Raw genomic sequence first — 23,364 nt, 5'->3', positions numbered from 1 at the left:
TCGCAAAGTGTTAGAATTACAAGGAAGGTTTTAACCACAATTTTTTCAAAAATTAAAAAGAAGTCACTGCTGTTTTCAGTTTGAGACTCAGCAGTGAACAACAGTAGACATCAATCCTTTGAGTAATGCTGCAAACTAGCTTCTTTGTTGCTCTTCAACATCGAGAATAGAAAAGACTATTGTTGTGCAAGCGCAACAAAGTGTATGAGAACTTGCATGCTGAAAACTGCTCAAATCTTCAGTAATCACTGTGGGGGGTATTTTTTGGGGGGTTTGTTTTTCACCAGTTTTTCTTTTAAAGGTTCAGATTGTTCATGTGAGCATTTTCATACTTTTGTAGACCAAAACTTTGGGGGAAAGTTGGAGTTAAAAGTCAATGTTTATAGATTTTCATACTGTCATTAACTAATCTGGCCCTGTTAAAATGCCATTCGACTATAATCTATGTTTCGGTCAGGGACTGTATGAGGCCTCTGAACTAAAATGATTTTAAGTCCTGTTCCCGAGTATCTCAGTACAGTTCAGCCATTCCCCTCTGCCTCCCTCTCTTTGTCATGAACTCCTGCTTTTCTGTTTCAGCCCGTTTTTATGCCCAAATCCGAATGTGCGGAAAATATGTAGTGTGTATAAATACCGTGGGCACCGCTGTCTAATCAACACAGAGAAATAATTCATTTCTTTTCTCCACACGCACACTCACTCACTGATGGAGACCAACTGAAATCTGTCAGTGTCGAGCTCGATGTGGAAAATGTTTTCAGGGGAAAAAGGTGGAGTATTTCAGAAAATGAAACGGAGTAGCAAATCATCTTGTTAAATTTTCAAACAAATATTAATCAGAATGACTAATGCTGTTGGAGCTGGTGTTATGACACGCACGTTTTGGCAGGTATGCATATGCCTTAATTACTGTATGTTAAGCGTACAATTGAGAGCAGAACTGTATATGTGATGCGTAGTGCATGTAACAGAGCCTTAATGTATGGAATGGATGCAGTCGCTAATGAGTGAGACATGGCAACATGTGGATATTATGATACTGCAATTACTCTTATTATGATTTATGATATCTCATGAAAGAAAGCAAAGTTCTCAAGACCGTAAATTCAAGAGATTACCGAGAAATTGGCCTAATATAATAAACCAACACGGAGGGACTATGCATGCGATCACAGTGAGTTTACAAAAGAAAAATAAGACAGACCTTGAATTGAACCAGACATTTGGTATTGGTGTAGTTTTTGACACACATTTCTTTGGTCATGACCAAGAGCGTGTTGATGTTCAACTTGCAGCCCCGGTGTTGACTTAAAAGGAGACGATTTAGGTCTTCAGAGTGGGTTTCTTTCTAAGGTGTCAGCATGTGGACTGTATAGTTAACCACTCTGTCCGAGGCACCTTTGTGTGTGCACGTTAGTCTCCGCGCTGTTTGTTGGTCTATTTGCATTAGTGTGAGACTGGGGTTAACTTTTCTTTGTACCACTTTTCCTTGAAGTCTACATGCACGCACACGCACACGCACACACAGACACACTCCTGACATCTCTCCCTGTAGGCCAGACTGCAGAGTGCTTGGGGCCATGTTGTTTTGTCTTCTGACGGACAGACAGAAAGCAGGAAAAAAGAGAGACTTACTCTGGCCAGTGATTATGCCAGTTTGACACCACAGACATAGAAAGGGAAGAGAAAGAAGAAAAAAAAATCAGCGCATGAAGAGAAAGTGAAAAAGGCACTGTATAAAACGGTGTGTAGATGATATGAATAACAATGTATGTGGTGTGTCTCCGCGGACCCTGATAACCTGCAGACCAGAGCCCGGCGCCTGTGACAGGCTGGCCTTTGTGGCCACTTTATCCCGCCTGTACACTTGTAAGGTAGAGCTGGGATAATCGCACCTAATCTAATTAAGGCTAAAGAGGGCCATGACTGAGGCTGGCCAGGAGCAGACTGGGCACTCACACACACACACGCTCACACACACTAACGAAAACAGCTCAGCAGCGAAATCCTACTTGCATCAGAAAAATAAGGTTGTCATATTGATTATGCAGATGAGGGACTAACCGGGGCTAACTGCCTCCCGGGCCAGCCGGTTACAGCTGACACAGGCTAAAGAGAGGGATACAGACAGAGGAAGAAAGGATTATAGCAGGTTTAGCTCTGTTTTCTTTCTACCAGTTTGCATGTACCAGTTTTCGGTTCAGAGCAGCTTTGTTACCTGCTGCTACTTTCTCATGCTTCAGAGTTGAGAGCAATAGTGAGAAAAGGAACGTTTTCGGTGAAGAAAGTCCTGCGATGTTCATGTTAAACTAAACACTATGTCCCATTAAAGGAACTCAGTTTGTTAGAGGGCGCATTGTGGGAATTAAAAGTGTAATTTCTTTTTTGTGTGCAACATCAGCAGCAAAATAAATGTATGCAGGAATATATATGCAGTGATGCAGGGACCAAAGAGAAGTTAGTGGAGCAGTGATAAAACATTTGTCTTTTACATTTACACTGGTATTCCATTAGTTATCAACTACAGGTACGCTGTTTTGAGACGTATTTTCACTTGGTGAAAAACTAAAAGGTGTCAAGCCTTTCGAAGTTTTAATTATATAGTTATGGATACTGGTTAACATAAAATAGGGGGGAGGGATCTAATATTGTGAAATATACTATTTTAGGATAGTCTGTTATTGGATTAAGCTATTTTGGTTTAGGTGTAATAAATGTAAAGTAATTTGATGTTTTACCAAATTGAGTTATGAGGAAAAATGTATTTGATTGCCTGTTTTTTTTGTTGTTGTTGTTTGTTTTATGTTTCTCCTTTTGATTATCCGTGTATCGATACATCAGCAATTCAACTATTTCCTTTACTCATCTGTGTGCAGTTGCTTGTCGGGACATGTTGTCATACATGGCTATTAATAACTTGTCGTCAGGTGTGTGTGTGTGTGTGTGTGTGTGTGTGTGTGTGTGTGTGTGTGTGTGTGTGTGTGTGTGTGTGTGTGTGTGTGTGTGTGTGCAACCAGATTGCTGCCCCCCACACCCCCCACCCCTATAGAAAGGCCTGCGTATTCTCTGGATAAGAGTGTGATGTACAATTGAAGGGCAGGATTGAAACTGATTACCTTGTTAACTCCTGGCACCCACTGGCAGCTTGAAATAGACCTGAGCACCAGGGCCTGATTTGCAAATGAATTACCTCTCGCCTGGCCCTCCCTTTTTCCCCTCCCCTCCAATCCCCCATCTTCCAACCTCTCTCTCTCTCTCTCTCTCCCTCTCTCTCTCTCTCTCTCTCTCTCTCTCTCTCTCCCTCTCTCTCTCTCTCTCTCTCTCTCTCTCTCTCTCCCTCTCTCTCTCTCCCTCTCTCTCTCTCCCTCTCTCTCTCTCTCTCTCCCTCTCTCCCTCTCTCCCTCTCTCCCTCTCTCCCTCTCTCCCTCTCTCCCTCTCTCCCTCTCTCTCTTTTGTCCATTCGGTGCCAAGATCATCTTTTTATATTGTGCCATGACAGATGCTGTGCCGGGCTGCCATTGTTCCCCGTCAGTTTTTTCTCGGGGCCGCGAGGAGAGCCAAAAGATTTCCACATGTGATTTTAACACAGGCGTCCCCCTGCCGTACAGCCCAGCGCTTTATTCTTTGTGTACCACTGTTGCAATCTACATAGTTTTGGAGCAGGCAGAAATGTTGGGGAGTGTCATTGTCTCAGTCTCAATAATGGATGAGGTATTTCTCTGATTAGGAGTGGTTATAATTGAGGAGGTATGAAAAGGGCCGCCGGCTATTGAATAAGACCACGGGGAAATTGATTGCTCTCGATGTCTGCCTTTTGCTGCCTCTCTCTGTGTCTTTGTCCTGCCCTCCCTCCATGTAACACACTAAAAAGAAGTCAATTTTCTTTAAAACCTGGCCCCGGTATTCTGGTCCCCTCAGCGCTGAGCTGGTGTGTATAAGCTGAGAAAAGGAGAGATATCCACAGGGAGACACGCTCACTCTGTGATGTTTCTTGTGTGTTTGAATATGTGAGAGTCAGTGTGTCAGTTCAGTTTTGAGTGAGTCCCTCTACCATGGCCTATCGATGTTTGATTTATTTATTATTCTTTTAATTGTAAAATACATGTAAAGAAGGACACATACGAAACTGAGGGTCTCTTCCGCCTGTTCGTGTCATAAATGGGCACAGTTTATTTCCTTCCATGACTTAGTGCAATAACATTAAAAAAAACCGCTGATGGATAGCGTTTTTTTTAAGATTTCGAATCGTTAAGAAAAAGGACAAAATTCTAACTGAAAATGATCAGCCGGGAACCCAAATGTCAGAAATAAATTTTCTCAAAAGGCAATAGCAATTCAACAGTTTTTCAAAAGTAGGTACTACATGGAAAAGCAGGAGGATTACAGGGATGTTTTTACATTTTTCAGGGTAAAGAATCATGAGAAAAAGCGATAGGTGGAGGATAAAGCTATTAATTGTTTTTTATCAGAACAGACATTTTTAGAACTGTATTTATTTTAAGTTTAGTAGGAAGGACTTAAAAAGCTTCAGGGCAAAACCCACAAGAGTAAGCGTTATGACAAAGCAATTGAATCATGTCAACTGGACTGGGTTACGTCTTGGAAAATGTTTCACCTCTTATCCAAGTGGTCTGTGCTGTTCAGTGAAACCTCTTGGTTCAGGGGTGAAACATTTTCCAAGACGTCAAACCCAGTCCAGTTGACGTGATTCAGTTGCTTTGCAATGCCTCTTAACTGGACAAATGACACATGCATAACCAGTTATGACGGCTGCAGGCTATACATATTGACTGTGTGGTTATTTGAAATTGAAAGCATCTTACAAACAGGAGAAGAGGTCTTTTTTTTTATTGCCTATGGATTTATTGCCTATGCCTTCGATCATTAGCATCTCAGCTTGTTTTTTTTTTGTTTTTTTTAACGTAGTTCTAATATACCATCCAAATAGTATTTTTCTTTCTTTTAACAAAAACTAAAATAAGATGTTAAATGAAATATTGCAACTGGAAAGATTTTGACTTTGAAAAAGTCCATTCTGGATGTAGATGACCAGTAGTCCTGAATTACAACAAGTTTAGTCTCACTTTCTGACCAAAGTATTAGCAATTAACTAATTGCAGCTGGCCTTCTGTTTGACCTCTTTTATTATAAGCAAGCCTTTAATTTTTATCTTCTTTATTTAAATGATTCATTAACATCTAATTCTATTCACATAATTTAACAAAACAGTTATATATTGTATGAGTATTTTTTGACGAATGCTTTATTGGTAGGCATTGTGAGTAGAACTATAACCCAGAAGTGTTTATCCTGGAAGCTTTGAGTGTACAGTAGCCATAAATACCCCAACTAAAGTTATCATGAGTGTTTACATTGTGAAAATACACCAGAGCTTCCCATGTGGATGATGATCTTGTGATTTAAAGTAATGAAACCTTTACCGACACCCAAGAAACGTGTGCAACTTCTTTCTCTCTCTCTCTCTCTCTCTCTCTCGCTCAAAGAGCAGAGACTCACCATAAATCAACTTCTTTCTTTCTTATTCTTTCTCTTGTGACTTTTTTATTGAGTGCACTTAACCCTCCCTCGGAGAAACATAAAGTGGTGAATTTGTTAGCCCCATTTTTAATGGACTGCCTTTCTCTACCATTTTAGGATTATGCTAAAGTAAAAACCCTGAAGCTCCGAGGCAGGGGCCGCTTGTGTGTGTGTGTGTGTGTGTGTGTGTATGTGTGTGTGTGTGTGCGTGCGTGCGTGTGCGCGCATACCGAATTACATAGAAAGCATTGAACGATAAGTCCGTGTTTTGTTCCCTCTTATGTGTTCTGCATGGAAGAGTGACAGCCTCTGACTTACCCCTGTATTATCCCTCCCGTGAGTGTGTGTATCTGTGTGCGTGTGTCCCTCCAACCCTCTTCTCAGCTGTATAAAACCCTAAGAGGTAGCTCTGATAGCACACATAAGAATACAATTTCAATTTCAATTGGCAGCCCTGTTTAAAAGGGCTATGGAGATGGCAATCAGGCCTGGGGGAAAGCTGCGATCCCTGAGTTCTTGTGCTTTTGTGTGTGTGTGTGCGTCTGTGTATGTGTGTGTGTGTGTGCGTGCGTGCGTATTTGTATGTGTGTGTCTTGACTTCTCAATATCTAGCTTTTGCCTTCTATTACTTAAACAGGCAGATGTCACTGATGCGGATTGTGTATCGCTGTGTTGTTGAGCGGCTGCGTTTTAATGTATTGTGCTTTATTTAGTGCGTGCCTTTTTTAGTGCGTGTTTGTGTGTGTGTGTGCGCACACGTGTGTGCAAGATTACGCTCGCCCTGGTGTCCCCATCACATTGACTCTTTAATAAATATGCCTGCCATTCTATCAGCAGTCAAACAACATATGAATGCTCAATGACACGCTTGACAAGGCATGCGACCATGCCAAATGGAGTACACACACACACACACACACACGCACACACACACATACACAGAATGGTATCTCGTTCAGTGTTACAGTGTCCTCTCTTTTCTTTTCTGCTGTTCTCCGCACTATATCCATCTAATATCAGAGTTAGGAGCTGAGAGGAAGCTGAAGGCCAAATGTTTTGTTTTTGCATCTCACTTATATCAGGAAAAGTAGATTAGAGCTGCACTTGCAGGGGAGCAAAAGTGAGTTGGTCATGTTGAAATAATTGTCAAATGTAGGTGCCCTGTGCATGTCAAGATGAAACTCAATGACTGCTGCTTTTTGTTTGTCATTTCTCAAGAGAAATGTTCAACTTTTCACCTATCTTGTCATTTCCCTCTCTGACACGCTCTCAATGCTTTTCAGTTTTTCATCGTCGCCCTACTCATGTTTGCATCAACACACATGGTGTTTACACACTCAATGTTGAATATTATCTGCCCTAGTATTCATTCCAGCAGAAGTTATTCCTCTTTCATTTGTCACATTTTCAGTTGCAGACTTCAGCTGCTTTTTACTTTTTTACCTGTGTATTTCCATTTTGTGGGAGCCGTATTGTGTTGTCATATAGTTTGTTTAAATGTGCACATTTTGTCATGGTAGATACTTTCAACATAAGCGCAATACCATCTGGTTCGTTAGCGTAAGTGACGATCGGCTGACCACAAATTTCATAAACACAGTGTGATGGTGCTGAAACACAAGCAGACGTTGGTGTTTTGTTGTTATCAAAAGTTTTTTTTTTTTTCTTCAGCATTTCGAGTTGCCATGAATGCACAACAATTTGTGAAAAAGAGAAATGCCTGTTTGGATAAATTTGATTGACAAGTAACTTGTTCAGCTCCTGCACAGGCACTGAAAAAAAGCAGTTTCTGTAGTGCATCTGCATATAGGAGAGGTACAGTACGTGGCAAAGGTCATAACATATTACAAAATAAAAACACTTTGCATGATAAAATAATAATCTGATGTAGAGAGAGTTCTCAAGTATTGTTTTTTCTGCATACTACTCAAGTGAAAGTAAAAAGGTGACATCCACAAACCGCCAAGTAATCTCATTAATGTCATTGAATTATCCAAAGTGAAGTAAATCTTGACAAATTAACACATTCGGGCAGCTGCAGCTAAATAAAATTTGATAATAGATTTATAGCAAATAATAAATCCGTCCCCTTTTTTTCAAACGTCGGAGCATCATTGCCTCTACTCTATACACAAAATGTTAAAAGTGTTGCACTGCTATTGAAGTGAATACAGTGGGATATATTTTGTTAAAGCATCAAGGAGAACTAAAAATCTCCCCAGTGTCTGTTGCTGTGTCACAATGCACCGTGAATGCATCTGAGTCAGTGATGTGTTGCCATAGGGTTAGGTTTGCCTAAAATGCAGTAGCTGGACATTTTACAAAAGATTCATAAACGTCAAGCTCGAGACAAAACCTCAGCTGTTATTGTCTACAATGCGATTCAGTGACTCAGGGAAGATTTGTTTTAATTCAGAGAAGAAAAAGTAAGTAACCTCTGAGAAGAATCTGAATTTCTATAGAGGTAAACCGCTAGTTTTGTTTGAGTCATAGAAGCTGGGCTCATTGTATTATTTTTTGGAAATCAAAATACTATCCTGACAATATTTGTATCGGTGAATGTAAATCAGTGCAAAATAGGATGAACTGAATGTGAGTGGCTCCAGTGGAAAGATTTTCCTACTTGGTCTAAAAGGAGTCGGTAATTGTGGTTGTTGACAAGGTGTTTTCCTTTCCTGGGTAGAGTTTGTGTGCAGTCAAATGGCCATTTTGCTTTGCTTGATTGGCCACACACAAATGTCACCACCAGATATATATTTCACTCAAAACTGGACTCGACTTAATTACTTCAGTCATTTTTGTTTTGTTCAGATTTTACTAAAATAGAAGTGAAAAGCATGTTCCTTCATTCCTTGTCTGTAACTGAATAAATGTAAGAAGTCAGCCTAAAACCTTTGCACAGTACTGTATGCAATCAGAGGAAGATGATCTATTGGCGTATGCCCGGTGTAACAGGGTGAACCTGGCCGGCAGCGGACAGTGAAAGGGTTAAAGCTTCCACGCTCAGGACAGCAGGTCTGAGAGGTAATGCATGGCTGATGAGTGCAGGGCTAATGGGCAGCTCTGTTAGCTGGAAATCAAATGACTGCCTCTGCATTTTAAGTCCCTCTGTCGCCTCTATTGACTGACTAAAGATATTCATCTCCGCTTTGTCAAGGGTGGGGGGAGGAGGAGTGGGGTTCCTAAAGAGAGGAAGAGAAAGAAAAAGAGAGAGGATGAGGGAAAGAAGAAGGGGGGGGCATCTTAGAAGAACCTGAAGACCTAATGCAATTATTAGAAACTTGACCACAAATGACAACTCATCTGGCACGGGCTCTGTAATTAATTGTCTGCTAGCAGGAGTGCAGGGGAGGAGGGGAAGGAGGGAGGGGGGGGAGGTGGAGGGCTGGTGGCAGACAGGGAGAGAGAGAGAGAGGGAGAGAGGGCAAAATGACAGGCGAAGAGAGATACATGGAAAGAGATGAGGTAAGATGAGGCAACGGCGAAAAAGTCGTCATGGTGGCGCAAAAGACAAAACCGGGATTGGACACATTGCAGGGAAGAACGATGACTAGAAGAGAATAGAATAGAGTAGAAAATGCTTTATTAATCCCAGAGGGAAATTCCTTTTCTCGTAGAAGTGTGGGATTGGTGCACAGGAGGAGCTGGAACAAGGAGCTCGGAGAATGTGGGCAGACATTGTGATGGATCCAGAGACCATGTTAAATTGGTCAGCATCGACCTGGCCGGGGCTCAGTTTAACACTCACACTTGTTTGTCCAGTTTTACTTAATTGACCACAGATAACTAATTGCCATTTCCTGGAACAACAGTACATTAGTCTCACTCTGTCTTTGCCCCCCCTCCTGCACACTTGCCATTCTTTGTCAGGCTCTCCATCTTCGTGGCTTGTAGCTCGTCCAGAGAGAGAAGGATTGTCTTTTAAACCTCCTGAGCTGAGGTGCACAACGTCTCCTTCACAATATTGGCATTCACAGATATTTACTTGAAAAGAACTATCGAGGGACTGGGAAAACTCACATTTAGCCCATTTCATTAATCATCCAGTATTTAGTTCATTAGTGCTAATTCATATTGTACACAGGTAACCTTTTTGGGGGCTTTGGCTCGTCAATGTGCACACATGAAATCTGAATGAAATAAAACAGTAGTTCAAAGGTGAAAAATTCTGGACTGGTTCTTTGTTTAATTGTTCATAGTTATTTGGGTCACCAATTTTCCCGTCATGGGATTTTCTTTTCTTTATAGTGCTGCAAAAAACAAATCTACCTTTTTGAACCACAATTACATTAGCATGTATCTTATACGTTTTGGGGGAAATATCTGTATTGTCAATCAATAATTAGTCAGCCGAACTGCAGTTTAAATACAATGTGAATTTGAATATAGATGCATATAACAAAAGGAATCCGACATAAAGAAACAAATGCAGTGCACACGTCAAGGTGGAAAGAGGGATTATCAAACCAATATAATCTGTGGTGGAGCTTCTCACCACTCGTGCTTTTTTGAGCGCCTCCATCATGCATTTCTTCACGTTTGTCACTTTTGCCAGATTCAAGTATTTTGAAATAGTTTGAAATAAATGAAGCAGAAACTCCCATCACATATCGGCCAGGTCACAGCCCTTTGACTGAGGCACTTTTTTAACAATTGGCCTGAGGTGTGAGTTCAGCGCAACCAAACCATGTTTTGATGGAGACATTAAAACATTCACTAGAGTTGACTGGCAGTCGAGTGTGAAACATGGAACATCGTAGTAGAGGAGTAGTAGAAGTGTCTCATGAGCATGTATCTGTAATTTTCCCCAATGACCTTGAAAAACTGTCTTTAATTTTGACACATAGTCAATATCACTAGATAAATTGGTTTTTGAGGATCTGTCATGTCATTTTTCTGTGACCTCACATGCTCTGCTGTGCTTTTATTTCCAGAAAACTTTAAGTAGGTTTGTTTCTATTTGGTAATGGTTCAATATTTATGTGAAGGGGGAAAAAAAATTTTATTCACTACCTTTCAATACATCCCTGAATGTCTCGACTTCATATTTTATGAAGAGATTATGAACAAACATCTCTGATTATTGAAAGCATATTGTCACAAGGAGGCTATTTAACTGTTTGCAAAATCAGTAATGAGGTAATAAAACATTTATTTCAAAAGACTGTAGGTAAAGCGATATGTGTTCTGGTTTTTTTTTTTTTTTAATGCTACTGTCATGAGCTCGCATGAGCTCTTACACTGCTGGTGTACACTGATCAGCCACAACATTATAACCTTCTGTTAGTGTCGTCCTCCTTTTGCAATCAAATCATTGCGGCTATCTATTTTTTGAGAGCAAAATGTTTAATTGCTGCCTGATCTATGCCAGTCACTAACAAGTGTCCTGATCAAAAAAAAGATCTTCTGTTAATCTCACCCCTCAGTGGTCATAATGTTATGGCTGATGTGTGTGTAAGCTGTTTGATCTTTGAGTCATTGAAGTTTATACGGCATTCATGTGCATTCATGTCTCCAGTTTCGATGAGCCATGATGAGCATTTTTTGACAAAGCACAGAAGTTGATGTTGCAACACTTTCTAAACACCAAATCTGTCACCGTGCATCACAAGCCACGTCTGTCTGCTTCTCCCTCGTCTTTTCACGTTGCGCTTCACCTCCCTTTCCGTCACCCCCTCCCTCTCTCCCGCTGTGTGCCGGGGCCATAATGTGCTCCCGCGGTTGTAGTAAGCAGGCCATAGTGTCTCTGAGGCCTTGTGCTACACCACCATTACTATCTGGCCTGCCTCCACTACAAATTGGATGAACAGGCACTGACACATTTTCAATATTATTACATTAAACCAAGTGGATTTTGATTGATAACCTAATATTGGCCTAATGCAAAACATCAATCATGGCAAGTATATTAATTATTTAATATTGTGGCGTAATTCAGAAATCGATGCCGCTGCTGCGTTGAAGGCACAGAGTATAGAGGGAGGGAGAGAGGGAAGAGAGCGATAAGGAGAAAAGAAAAGCTCTGTCCCTGAAGACCTCGGGAGATTATATGATGTTTTGAAAAGAGAGATGAGGATGTAAAATGGTGTGTGTGTGTGTGTGTGTGTGTGTGTGTGTGTGTGTGTGTGTGTGTGTGTGTGTGTGTGTGTGTGTGTGTGTGTGTGTGTGTGTGTGTGTGTGTGTGTGTGTGTGTGTGTGTGTGTGTGTGTGTGTGTGTGTGTGTGTGTGTGTGTGTGTGTGTGTGTGTGTGTGTGTGTGTCTCTCTCTCTCTAATGGATAGAGCGATCCCTTCGGCCCTCGTATGGACAGTGCTGGACAGCTTGCCCTTGATGAAGCCGGGACAACAGATGAGAGAGTGGGAGATAAAATGAAAGTGAAGAGCTTAATAAAGGTTGAATCAGAAAAAAAATAAAAATAAAAGACCTAAAAACATGAGAGTGAGGGGAGGAGAAAAAAGGGGAAGGGAAATGAGTGGAGGAGGAGGGATTGAGCGCTCCGTCTCCCCTGTGTTAGATTGTTTCTCACTAATTGCGCTTCATTAGCGGATTACACACACTGTCACCACGGTAACAAATTGCTGTCTGGTAGCCGGGCGCCCGTCATGTATAATGAATGTGGCGGGGTGTTTGTCACAATGTAATGTAATTACAGCTAGATGAAGTTTGCCTTAAGTGGTTGACTTGTCTTCATGTGGCTCACTGACAGAGTAAAGAACAAACAAGCAAACATCATTTTTTCCCACAACTTTTCTACTTTTCTGCTTTTTTCAGTTACAAAATCTGTTCGCCACGTATTTTGAAACAATAGTTATATAAAAGGATTATGATGTGGGAATAGCTTGGGCTGAAACTCTCATACCGGGAAAATACATTTTTACTATTTTCAACAACAAAAAATGGTAATGAGCTGCAACACGTTTAACTTTCAAAGTATTGATGGTGAAAGTTATCAAGTATGGAAATTGTAGTTTATGACACATTACTAAGTACTAAGTATATGGCATGCAAAAGTTGTGCAATGCCACTTGGATGTGTTAGGTGGCAGTAGTGAGTTGCTGTCCTCATTTTCAGAGTTTTGCAGTTTGTGTTTACTTCTACTGTATGTTGTCTACAGGGTCTGTTGCATCTCTCAGTACTGCTTCCAGTGTTGCGTCGTACACAAATTAGACACCATCTTGTGGTGCTAAATGGTATTACAACTGCAGAGTTGCTCAGGTCATTTGCCATTTTGCTTAATTTCTTGCCATGTCTGTAACACAGTTTCCAGACATTGTTTATTACTTTATGGGTTTTGATTTGATTGCTTTTCACAAACAGCATTACATAGCTTATGTTTAAACAACAGTAAAAACTGTTTTTCCTTCTCTTTTTAAGCTGTTTGCTATTGTTTGCTGTTCATATCAAACATACCAATAAATCAAAACTCTTGGCAGCTAAAACAGCTTAGTCTATCCACATCGAATGAAAGTTTCTTTTATCCTCCCAGACTTCTTTCTTTTGGACTCATCCATGGCTACCTTCACAAAACCTGGGATTTCAAGTTCAGCGTTAATCACCTGCAATGGCAGGTGATCAGACATAGTAAGATGAGGCAAACCATTAAAACATGTGGCTCTATTGTCACCTCAAACTGTGATATAGTCCCTTAAATGGATCGTCTTATGGACGACAGTACAGAAATCCCCAGAGGATGCATGTTGCAGCCTCTTGGGCTTGTGGTCATACTAGGTTTGGGGCATAGTCAAGAGATGGGGGGGATGGATGGATGGAATGAAAGAAGAACACATGGAGGAATTCAATGGGGGGTGGGGGGGTGGATAGAGGATGGGATGGATTAGACAGTATGTAATTTTAGAGATGGTGTAGATTTACACTGTGATGCTGCTGGCTGCATTAGCAACTGAAGCCTGTCGATAAGCCTTCCTCTCTCTCTCTCTCTCTCTCTACACACACGCACACACACACACGCACACACCATAAAGCAGCACAGCCTGGGTGGAGTTGTCAGTAATGGAGGCCAGAGTTGGGAGAGGGGTGCTGGGATCGGGGACGGGGGCTGTTTGTGTTCTCTTGATCTTTTGATTTCCACTGCTGCAAATTTGAAATGTGCCAAAATTGCATCTATTATTTACTGCCAATTTGCTCTTTTTAACAACCCAACTGCTCCCACCCCTCCTCCTCCACTTCCTCGGCATGCCATTCTGCTGTTGCCACCCTGATAATCATACACACATTTTTTATTAATTCACAGATAATAAGCTCCCAGTTCTTTCTTTGTAGTTGGAAATTATTATTATGACTGCCAGCAGTGTGGCGACAATATTAGTTAACCTCTGTCTAGTGTGGATGCAAACACATAAAAAATGCACACAGCATCTCAGTCTGGGAGGTTAACAATTAGGATTATTTCTCATTATCATGTTTTTGATTAATAGAAATCCTTTTTTGTTTCATTGTGATCTCTTTTTCATCCTGTCACATGAAAATGTAAGCCTGGTAATTTTGACTGCTGCTTACTTTATCAGTGCAAAAACTAAATTATAGTACAATCTATTATTTAATTGATTAGCAAGAAGTTTTACTGTTTTGGGATCTGGTGAGTTACTTAAGTTTGCCTCACAATTACTATTGAATGACTATCTAAGCCAGTTTAATGTCGACCAACTCAAAATTCAATGAACTTCCACTTCATTGAGTCATTCACGTGAGTGAGTCATGTTTGAGTTTCGAGTTTTTGTTTCCCACTACAAGACTTTTTTTGACATTATTTTGGCTTCAAGAAACTTGTTTTGCTATTGCTATTTGAAATTGATACAAAAACAAAATCAGTTGATCATTTTTTATCATTAATATTAATATTAATTGTTAAATCCTGATTCCAGTTTTTTTCTAGATTTACATGGCACTCTATAGCACTGTGTGTTAAGGAGACTTTTGGTGGAATTTGTTGCTTTTTTTTTTTATGTGCGTGTTTGTGCAAGCTGCAAAAACACTTTTCTTAAATGACTTTTTGTGTCGATGCTTTATTTACAATAGAGGAAATGTGTTGTTGTTTTGCAGGGACGCCGGGAACATCAAAGCCAGATTAGAACATCTGGTAAGTTTCTGTCACGCACGCACACACGCATGCACACACACTTTGATATCTGCATTCTTAATAAAATCTTCACAATTGGAGCTGAACACCTGCAGCTCGCAGCGGCGGAGGGAGGGAGAGCGACGGAGGAAATGGTGATAAATGAAGAATAGTGTCTCCATCATGGCTTAGTCCAGGTTTTATATTTGCATTTCTTTTACTTCCAATTCTGTCCCAACACACATCCACTGTCACCCCTCCCCCCGTCACTTTAACTGATAGTGTTTGAGTGCGTACCTGTTTACAGTTGCTTCTTCATTTGGTAAAAACATATTTTTAATTCCCCCCCTCGTCACTCTCCCTGTCAGGATGGGACCTTTTCTCCCTCTTCTCCCACACGTGAATTCAAGACCCGCCGGAAACGCTCTCCTGAGACTTTGCTGAAATTTTAATGTTTCCAGGGTTTCTCTCGCTGCTTGCTTTAATACGGGGTCAGAGTGCCGTGCAACAAAGTGAAAAGGTTTCCTCTCCTCTTTTTGGGTGGGAAGAAGCCGAGGTTTGATCTGCCCCATATTCCAGGGGATGAATTATAGACAGGGGTCAGCGAGGGTCCCGGCTCTCTGTGGATGTCACATACCCTCCCTCCCTCGCCTCCCTGCATACTAAACCGCGGCTCCCTGCACCCGACGCAAATGACCCCCGCCCCGCCACGCGTTACGCAAATGACCCTGAATATACCACACAAATGACTGACCCCGAAATTCAAACAGTTCTCAGTAACTCTCCACTTTCCTTGCGCTTCAAATCTCATAAAGTTGAAATTCGATTTGACCGCCGCCAAGTTCAGCTGCAGAAATATTTCTTCTCGCCGTTGTTGACAGTGTTCATAACTTTGATTTGAGGAAGACACTCACAGAAGAGATTTTTTTCCCCCCTTGCATTATCTGTTCATACTGTGATGATGTATCACAGATAATTTGTCATTTGATCATTATTATTTTATCGAAAGCAGCATGTTCTGCTTTGGAACACTCACTATAAGTCATGGCGTGATTGAATTGCAGTTTTGAACCCTCTTCTCTTCTTTCCTGCCTCCTTGCAGACAGATGTCATGTTGAATTGTCTGCACAAACTTGCGTGCACTACTTTTTAATACGACTGTGGGGATTTTTGAGAGCACTCTATAGAGTGCAGATGTCTCACTTATGAGGTGGAATAAAATGATGGACATTAAATATAGCGCACAATATAGTAATGCTCTCCTATGGGTTGGGAGACGTCTATGGGTGTGTCTACAGGTGTGATTGATGTTGTACTCCATAAAAGGTGGAGTGAATTATTCAAGAGGGGATTAGATGCACAAACAGCATTAATCAATATGTATATGGGCAGTTATATCTTGGCAAACATTATAAGAGTCCGTGTCTAATGTTGAGATGAGTCTTTTTCCTAAAGGCATATGTGGGAATGCAAACTAATTTAAATAAGACGTTCGTGATGCCCTGTTGGGATGCACTACAGACAAATATATATATCTCTCTCTCCTGTTTACATAAGCACATTCAGAAACCAGGTAAACAATTCTCAAGAAGTTATTTTACCAAAATATTTTATACCTGTTTTATTGAGCTTATGGCCACAGAGGTAAGTAACCCTAAATGTTCTCTTCATTTTTGATTTGAAGTCTGTTGAGAACAATCGCAGGGAGAACATGCAAACTCGGTACGCAAAACTCCCATCAACTGAAATAATGTCATGCTTTTTTGATAATTGATTTTCGATGTGTCAGAGGACGAGATTCTCCTCAGAGTTTTAACCATGTTGTCACATCCAACTATCATGTCGCACATGTTTTGTCATTTGTCATTTTTGGTTGCCAATGCCAAACTTCCTGCTCACCTTGTAAGTTATGCTGGTTAGAGACTGTGTGATCAATAGCTAATACAAAGCATCACTCTTCTCATCCGAGTTTGACGCTTTTATTTTGAAATATTTATGAAGTCTTTGTATGTAGTCTGCAGCTATCCTATCTTGTTCTTAGACTTGCAGTTTTGTACTGAAGCTCCTGTACCACTTCAACTCAGAGTTGTGAGGTATTGGGGCTGACCCCAGCTGACCTTGAGTGAAGTTAGGATACACACTAGAGAGACACACTGAGCTTCACACCTGTGGACAATTTAGAACGGTGCGCTAACCTGAAACACACACATTTAAAGTCACACTCCCATTGGGAGAATGTGCAAAATCCAGACAGAAATACCCTGAGCCGGATTCCAACCATTGATGGTGAGAGTGCAAACCGCTGCTCCACTGTGCCACCTGATAATGCTAATTTTATCACTCAAATCCACTTTGAGTATTTTGATCGTTTTACCCTCCATTTGATCATTTCTTTTAAAATCACGATTTCCATTCAACTGGAAAGAGGACTGCCGCACTTTTATAACACCCCTATTTTATACAAATGTTCATAAATTGTGTGTAACAGTGGTAAGTAAATGTACACAGTGTTGTCAAACATGTGCATCGGTATTTGTGTTAATCATTAGTTTCTTGACTGGATTCACTCACTATAGTTTTGACCCCCAACTGTCCCCACAGGAATCCATTATAACATGTTTGCATCTGATCCTTATTAGTCACTGCTTTGTCTTCATCCTCATCAGGGTGGCTCAATAGTTCCCACATTACAAATTGAAATAGCGAGAAAGACACACCCCTGTACACACATTTGTATGTTTACTAGAGTTTTTTTTTCTTGTACGTACGTCTCTGAGAATTTGAATCCCTGAATACTGAGTGTTTGAATTTATAGGTGTGTTTATGCTTATGGGGAGATTGCACCCCAGTCGTCGGCTGCCTGTGGAGTGCAAGACTCTGATTACGATTCGGGACAGAGAACTGTAAATAATGGAGCTCATCTCCCTCTGAGGTAGAGTTGCAGGGCTGTTGGAAATGTTGCGACTCTCAATACCTCACACGTATATCCCTGAAGATTTCCAAACAGGAGTTTATGACTCTTTGTTGATCGAGGGCTCTTAAGATTAGTGCATCAACTATCTTGACACTTACCAAGGTGTCACCAGCCTCAACAAGCCTGGTCTCTAAAGCAATCACTTTTTATTTTTACAGATAATAATTAATTCCCAGTTTTATTCACAATCGTTTGCAGTGGTTATGTGTGATTACTTTTCTGTTTGTAGCAAGAAAAAAAAATGTGCGGAATTATTCACACTGATGTGACAATCAAGCTTGTGTGTTCGCATTATTCTGCTGCTTGATTTTTTTTTCTCCCTCCCCCCCGATGAAGCTGAACACCATCTTCTTCTGTTAACTGCACTGAGTGAATGACTGGTGAAGTAATTAGGTGGGCAATTAAGATCTATGTGGTCTGAGGTTTGTTTTATTGTTTGTGTTTGGTGTGTTTTGTTTTCGATTTTCAGCAGATTGAATGAACGCGATCAGTCGCAACGTAGCGAGAAAAAAAACGAAGTTAATTGCTCCCAGTGCTCTGCGTTAGTTTCTGCTTTTGCAAGTGCATGCATGCGCACACATGCGCGCACGCGCACACATGCAGCCGAGTGCGAGTTGGACAATTCTTTGCTCTGGGAGAAATGGAGTGAAAGCAAAAGAGGTGGCCTCCAGCGGCTAATCAGTCCAGATGCACAGCTTTTCAGAGCGGAGGAGAAGAAAGCCAGCAGCTCAATCAATACATGAGGAATCAGCCTCATCAGGATTACTTGCTCAATCAGCAGCTGTACCCATCGTTCTTACACAAACAACTGCCCGAGGACTGACAGAAGAAGAATGGGGGGTGGGAGGAGAACAACATGGAGGGGTGTTGGGGAGAGACGTCAGCAGTCCTGGGAGGGCAGTTCGAGCACAGCCTGATGGCGACGGCTGGTTTACGGGTCAGAGAAGGGCTGTAGGTTGAGTTGAGGTCACGATTCGCTGAAAATAGAACTTGTTGTTCGTTGCTGCCAGTGTGGGGTTTACTTCATCACTCGATGTGACACCGTTGCTCCTTCTTTTAAAGCACTAAGAGGGTCTTCTGATTGGTAAAATATCTCAGTATTTTAATGGGAGTGATTGCAAATAATACACAGTGACATCATCTTCATGGGATAAGTTGTTATTCATCGACGCAGCATCAAGGTGGTAGGTATTCTATTCTTCACTAGAATAGTCCAGCATTCATCACACAGTTTTATTCTCATAGTACCAGCATAATAGAAAAAATATTCTCATTTGGTCTAATTTTAAATGATGATGACCCAGAAATTCAGCTTTAAAAACTGAACACATATTTGTAATCAGTTTTGCATTTCTCTTTCTCAGGGCTGTCGATAATATTAGATGTCTGACTGAACATGTTCCCTTCAAGACCTTCCAAATTGTGAAAAATACCAAGAAAACTCACAGCTTTAACTTTGTGATAAATATAATTACTATTAGTAACTTTTCTTTTATTAATTCACTGATTGTCGCACTGTTTTTATAAGCGTAACTTCTATTGTATTGTGTTTGTCAATTTGTCTGTTTTCTTTGAAACAAGGCGTTTATAGAACTCCAAAGCATACATTAAGTTGGTTACTCCCCATACTTCTGGTGTGTAAAGATTTGTCGGGCAAATTAGTCAGAGTCTTTTCTGCTTTACACTCATAATTGTATCTGAAAGAGTTAAATATACCTCAGCTATTTATTAAAAGATACTCCTCAGTGCTATAGATGGTGTCGGGTTCTAGGGGAAAATTCCATTTGAGAATCGCCATCTACTATTTCGGATGTTTCAGCGCCCGTAGTCTTCACGGCGCACTTCAGGGACGTCGGAGTATCCCAAAGTGAGTTGAGGAGTTTACCGGGGCAAACAGCCTGCTGGGGCCTAATGACAGACAGCGACCAACAGCTGTAACCAGGACGACACACACTGGCAACACCATCAACACAGTGACAAACCAGGCGTCACTTAATATGTCTGTGATCCAGGGCCAGACATGAGAAAGATCCGAGTCAGATATACAATTTATTGTGCCTTTGTTTTCAAACTTTAGACGTCTCATCAAACACTTCTTTCTTATTGCTTTTCATGGTCTCTCGTGCCTCTCTTTTGTATGCCTTTGTCGCAGACTGTTTTTTTTCCCCTCTCTGACATGATTGTGTAGGATAAAGGGGTGCAAACAGCCCGGATAGATTCTGGACAGATAAAGGAGGGGTGGGGGGGGGGGGGGGGGGGGGGGGGGGGGGGGGGGGGAGGGGGAGGGGAGGGGGAAGGGGAGTAAGGAGGGGGTTGATAATCTGCAAACAGATTTCCATGCTTATTACACTAATGATTTGATGATATTTGATGTGGTGGCGGGGGGTTGGGAGGATGTGGAAGCATCGGCGAAGATGGAAGGTGGGGTGGAGGTGGTGGGGGGGGGGGGGGGTCTCGTTTTCTGGTGTCCTCTCATCTCGGCGGTGCGGCTAAATGATGGAGTAATTTGAGTGACCTCTGACTTGGGGCAGGCCCAGACATAATTGCATGTCATTCTAGCACGAAAAGAGGATAGAAAATGCCCCCCCCTCCCCCCTCCCCCCTCCCCCCCTCCCCCAAGCCCCTCCCCAGTTTATCCCTCCTTCTCTCTTTTCTCACATATCACTTGTTTTTCTCTGCCTCCTTTTCAGGCATCCCCGTCACTGTCTTGTCGCCCGTCTCGCTGCCCCCCCCCCCCCCACCCCCCCCCCCCTCCAAAAAGAAACACCTCAACTCTCCCAAACAAAAGAGAGATTGCATTAATTTTCAAATGATGATATTACATTAAGCGCAGAGATCTCATATATCAAAACGTGAGAACTACTCCCTTACTGTATGTGCTTCATCTTAATGGTATCGCTGGATGTCAAGGGCATGGAGGAAATTAAATCGGAAAGTGCAGATAGACCAAAGAAGATATTATCTCTGGATGATTGCAGTTTTGATAGGTATTCCAGTGAATTTCATTTTCTCCGGATGGGGAGAAGATGAGTTAGCCTGCACATTTGCTCATTTTTCTTCTACATGATTTATGTGAGTTGAGTATAAAACTCTCTCCTCCCCCCCTTTATCATACATGCATGTGCATCTGCACACATAAAACACGTACACAGCATAGTAAATTACCGCCTTTGAGTGGCGTCTTGTTTCGGGCAGTTTAAGCGAGTGTACGTTTGCATCGTTTATACACGGCTGCTCGTGGGACAGAGTGTTTGTGTATTTGCGTGCGCGTTTCATTTGTGGGTCCGTGGCGGTGCACGCGCACGCCTGAGATGGCAGCCGAGCCATCAGCAGGAATGATCCCAGAGAGACGGGAGGAGTGTCATTACTCAAACTTGTTTACATTCTAAATACGTAATGAAATCTTGTTGGTAATAATGACGGGAATAAAAGTTTAGGAAATTGTAAAAGTGGTGAAGTTTGAGAAATGAGCCCCGGCCTGTGAAATAGCATTTGGGGGCAGGAAACGACATTATTATGCAGTGCTCCTGCCTGCCTGAGACATGAAGATGAACTGCTGGCGGGTCATAAAATGCTGTTAGCCCTAGCCTGAAGTATGGCGCATTGTAAAAGAGCCCTGATCCCATATTGCTATTATATATAAAAGTATAGCCATACACAACATTATTTTTCATATAAGATGAGCTCGGATGCAGTGGCTCCGGCCCCCCACATACATACACTGATAGGCAGACTTTTTTCCTTCTTATAAAATATATAAATAAACATATTGCCATGGAACCCATCTCTGCCCTGATCTTATAGACCTCGATATTAAAAACAGAAATATTGCATTTTTGAGGGACTCTGTTTTCCCCTGTCCTCTTTTGGGTGTGCGATATTTCTGTGTGTTTGTTGGGGGCGGGCTGAGGGAGGAAGAAGTGATGGCGAGGAAGCCCGAGCGGGATTCAACAAATGAAAGAAAATGGAAACAGATGAAGACTTTAAAAATATAATGAGATGAATATTGAGCATATCAACTCCAGCAGAAGAAGAGTTAGCCGAGGTGGGCTGTGTGTTTATGTATATATCAAAGCAGTTCATTGGCAGAAAATAATGCATTCAGTGCTGCAATCAGGATTGATGTTACAGTAGATGGACTGGTGAGGTCCCTTTTTTTTTCTTCTTTGAGATGCTTTCTTTAAAGATATTTAAAAGATGAGGTGAGTTTACTCGAACCCACATTTCACTAATGTATCGTTTATTTCTCATGCATTTTTCTGTGGTTTTTCTGGAAGGATAGTCTGTATAAAGTTGGGAAATTTTGACTTTCTCTCAATTTTTCCACAGCATTTGTTTTATTACCTTAAAAAAGTGACTGTTCCACAAGTTTACGCGACATAGAACCGTGGTTTCCAACCTGGGTCCGGAACCTCTTTCAGGGGCAGCTGAAATCACAGCGGGGTCACTCTGGGCTTTTTCTCTTCTGACGGTATCAGAATGGAACTTTAGTCTTACGTTTTAGTGCAGATATGAGGACATACATCAGTTTAAACAATTTGTATTCGGTTCTAGAATAGCGATGGTTTGAAAAGTGAAAAACCAGAAAGTTCTGGGGCTCAGTCTGACAGAATGATGTCACTAACCAATGTTGACATGACTGCATGACAGGGAATCGGTGTTACTTTAGGACCTGAGACTGCCTTTTCTATGTTCAGTGGAAATGATCTCAGACAGTTTCAAAGCACTCAAAAATGTTCATCTGGCGAAACGCCACAGTGAGCAAGGTTTTTTCATTCTTATGTTGAAATTGTACTGGAAATTACTGTTACATTGCTCCATGTATTATTACCAGTGTTGTCTTAAGTAAAAAGTACCAAGTACGCATCTCTAGCTCAACTTCAACTACTTCTCGCATGTACTTGTAAAAAAAAAAAAAACAGCACATACTGACAAAGTATGTGCAACGAGTTGTATGAAAATTACATTAAACTGAAAGGGTTAGTTTTTGATCTCTTGAAAAAAATACACATATTGACTACAAAAATGTACCGTAGATCGAAGTTTTTTTTAATATTATTTCATTGTGTCTGCTGAATCAAGAGCTCAGCTTTTCATGAGCTGAGCAGAAATGTGTTCCCTACTTGCTCAGGTTTAGTTAATCCCATACCGGAGTTTATTTTTGCAAAAACAAGGGCAATAAAGCAATTAAATTTTTTTTAATCCTTTGTCTTTGATTGTTCAATTTTCTATTCTGCCCAGTTCCCTTGCATTTTGCTTTGTTGATAATCTGTTTCTCTCTGTTCTATCAGTTGCCATTCAGTCTTGTGCTGTCCTGCCCTATTCTATTCGATTGCATTATTTTCTGTCCAGGTCTGTCTTGTCTTTTCCTCATCCATTCAGTTCCGTTCTATTTCGTTCTGTTCTGTTACATTCTGTATTCTTTTCTATTATATTCTATCTTGTATCTACTGTATTCTCCATACGTTGTGACTCAGTGCTCTCATTTAGCCCTACTCCTTGACTTTTATTGAATCTTTGTAGCTTGAAAAATGCTATATTTCTATTTTTAGCACATCTCGTTGTCATAGAATACTTCTTCCTGTTGTGTGATCTGATAGAGGAGCTCAGTCAATGAGCGAGACAGTAATTTCACCGCTTAACCACATTGTGAGCAGCGATGGCCTATCTGGCCTAACAGCATTTAGTCATCACCTGACCCGCCACACGCTGCTTTGTCTGGACGGCCTCAGGCCCAATGATAATAATAACAATAAAACTAGTCTTTTGTACCACAG

General features: G+C 41.3%; 1 protein-coding gene across 2 annotated transcripts in view; it reads left to right on the top strand.

The window, feature by feature from the left end:
• Window positions 1–23,364, top strand: part of rsrc1 (arginine/serine-rich coiled-coil 1) — a 142,894-nt gene that overhangs the window by 45,789 nt on the left and 73,741 nt on the right. For both annotated transcript variants that reach the window (XM_080514291.1, XM_080514292.1), the window contains exon 5: window positions 14,598–14,634. In XM_080514291.1, coding sequence (XP_080370417.1) covers window positions 14,598–14,634 — 37 coding nt within the window. The remainder of the gene's footprint in view (window positions 1–14,597; window positions 14,635–23,364) is intronic.

The sequence above is a fragment of the Blennius ocellaris genome (assembly GCF_963422515.1).
Source record: "Blennius ocellaris genome assembly, chromosome: 2".
NCBI lineage: Eukaryota > Metazoa > Chordata > Actinopteri > Blenniiformes > Blenniidae > Blennius > Blennius ocellaris.
This window is presented reverse-complemented; position numbering and strand designations above follow the sequence as displayed.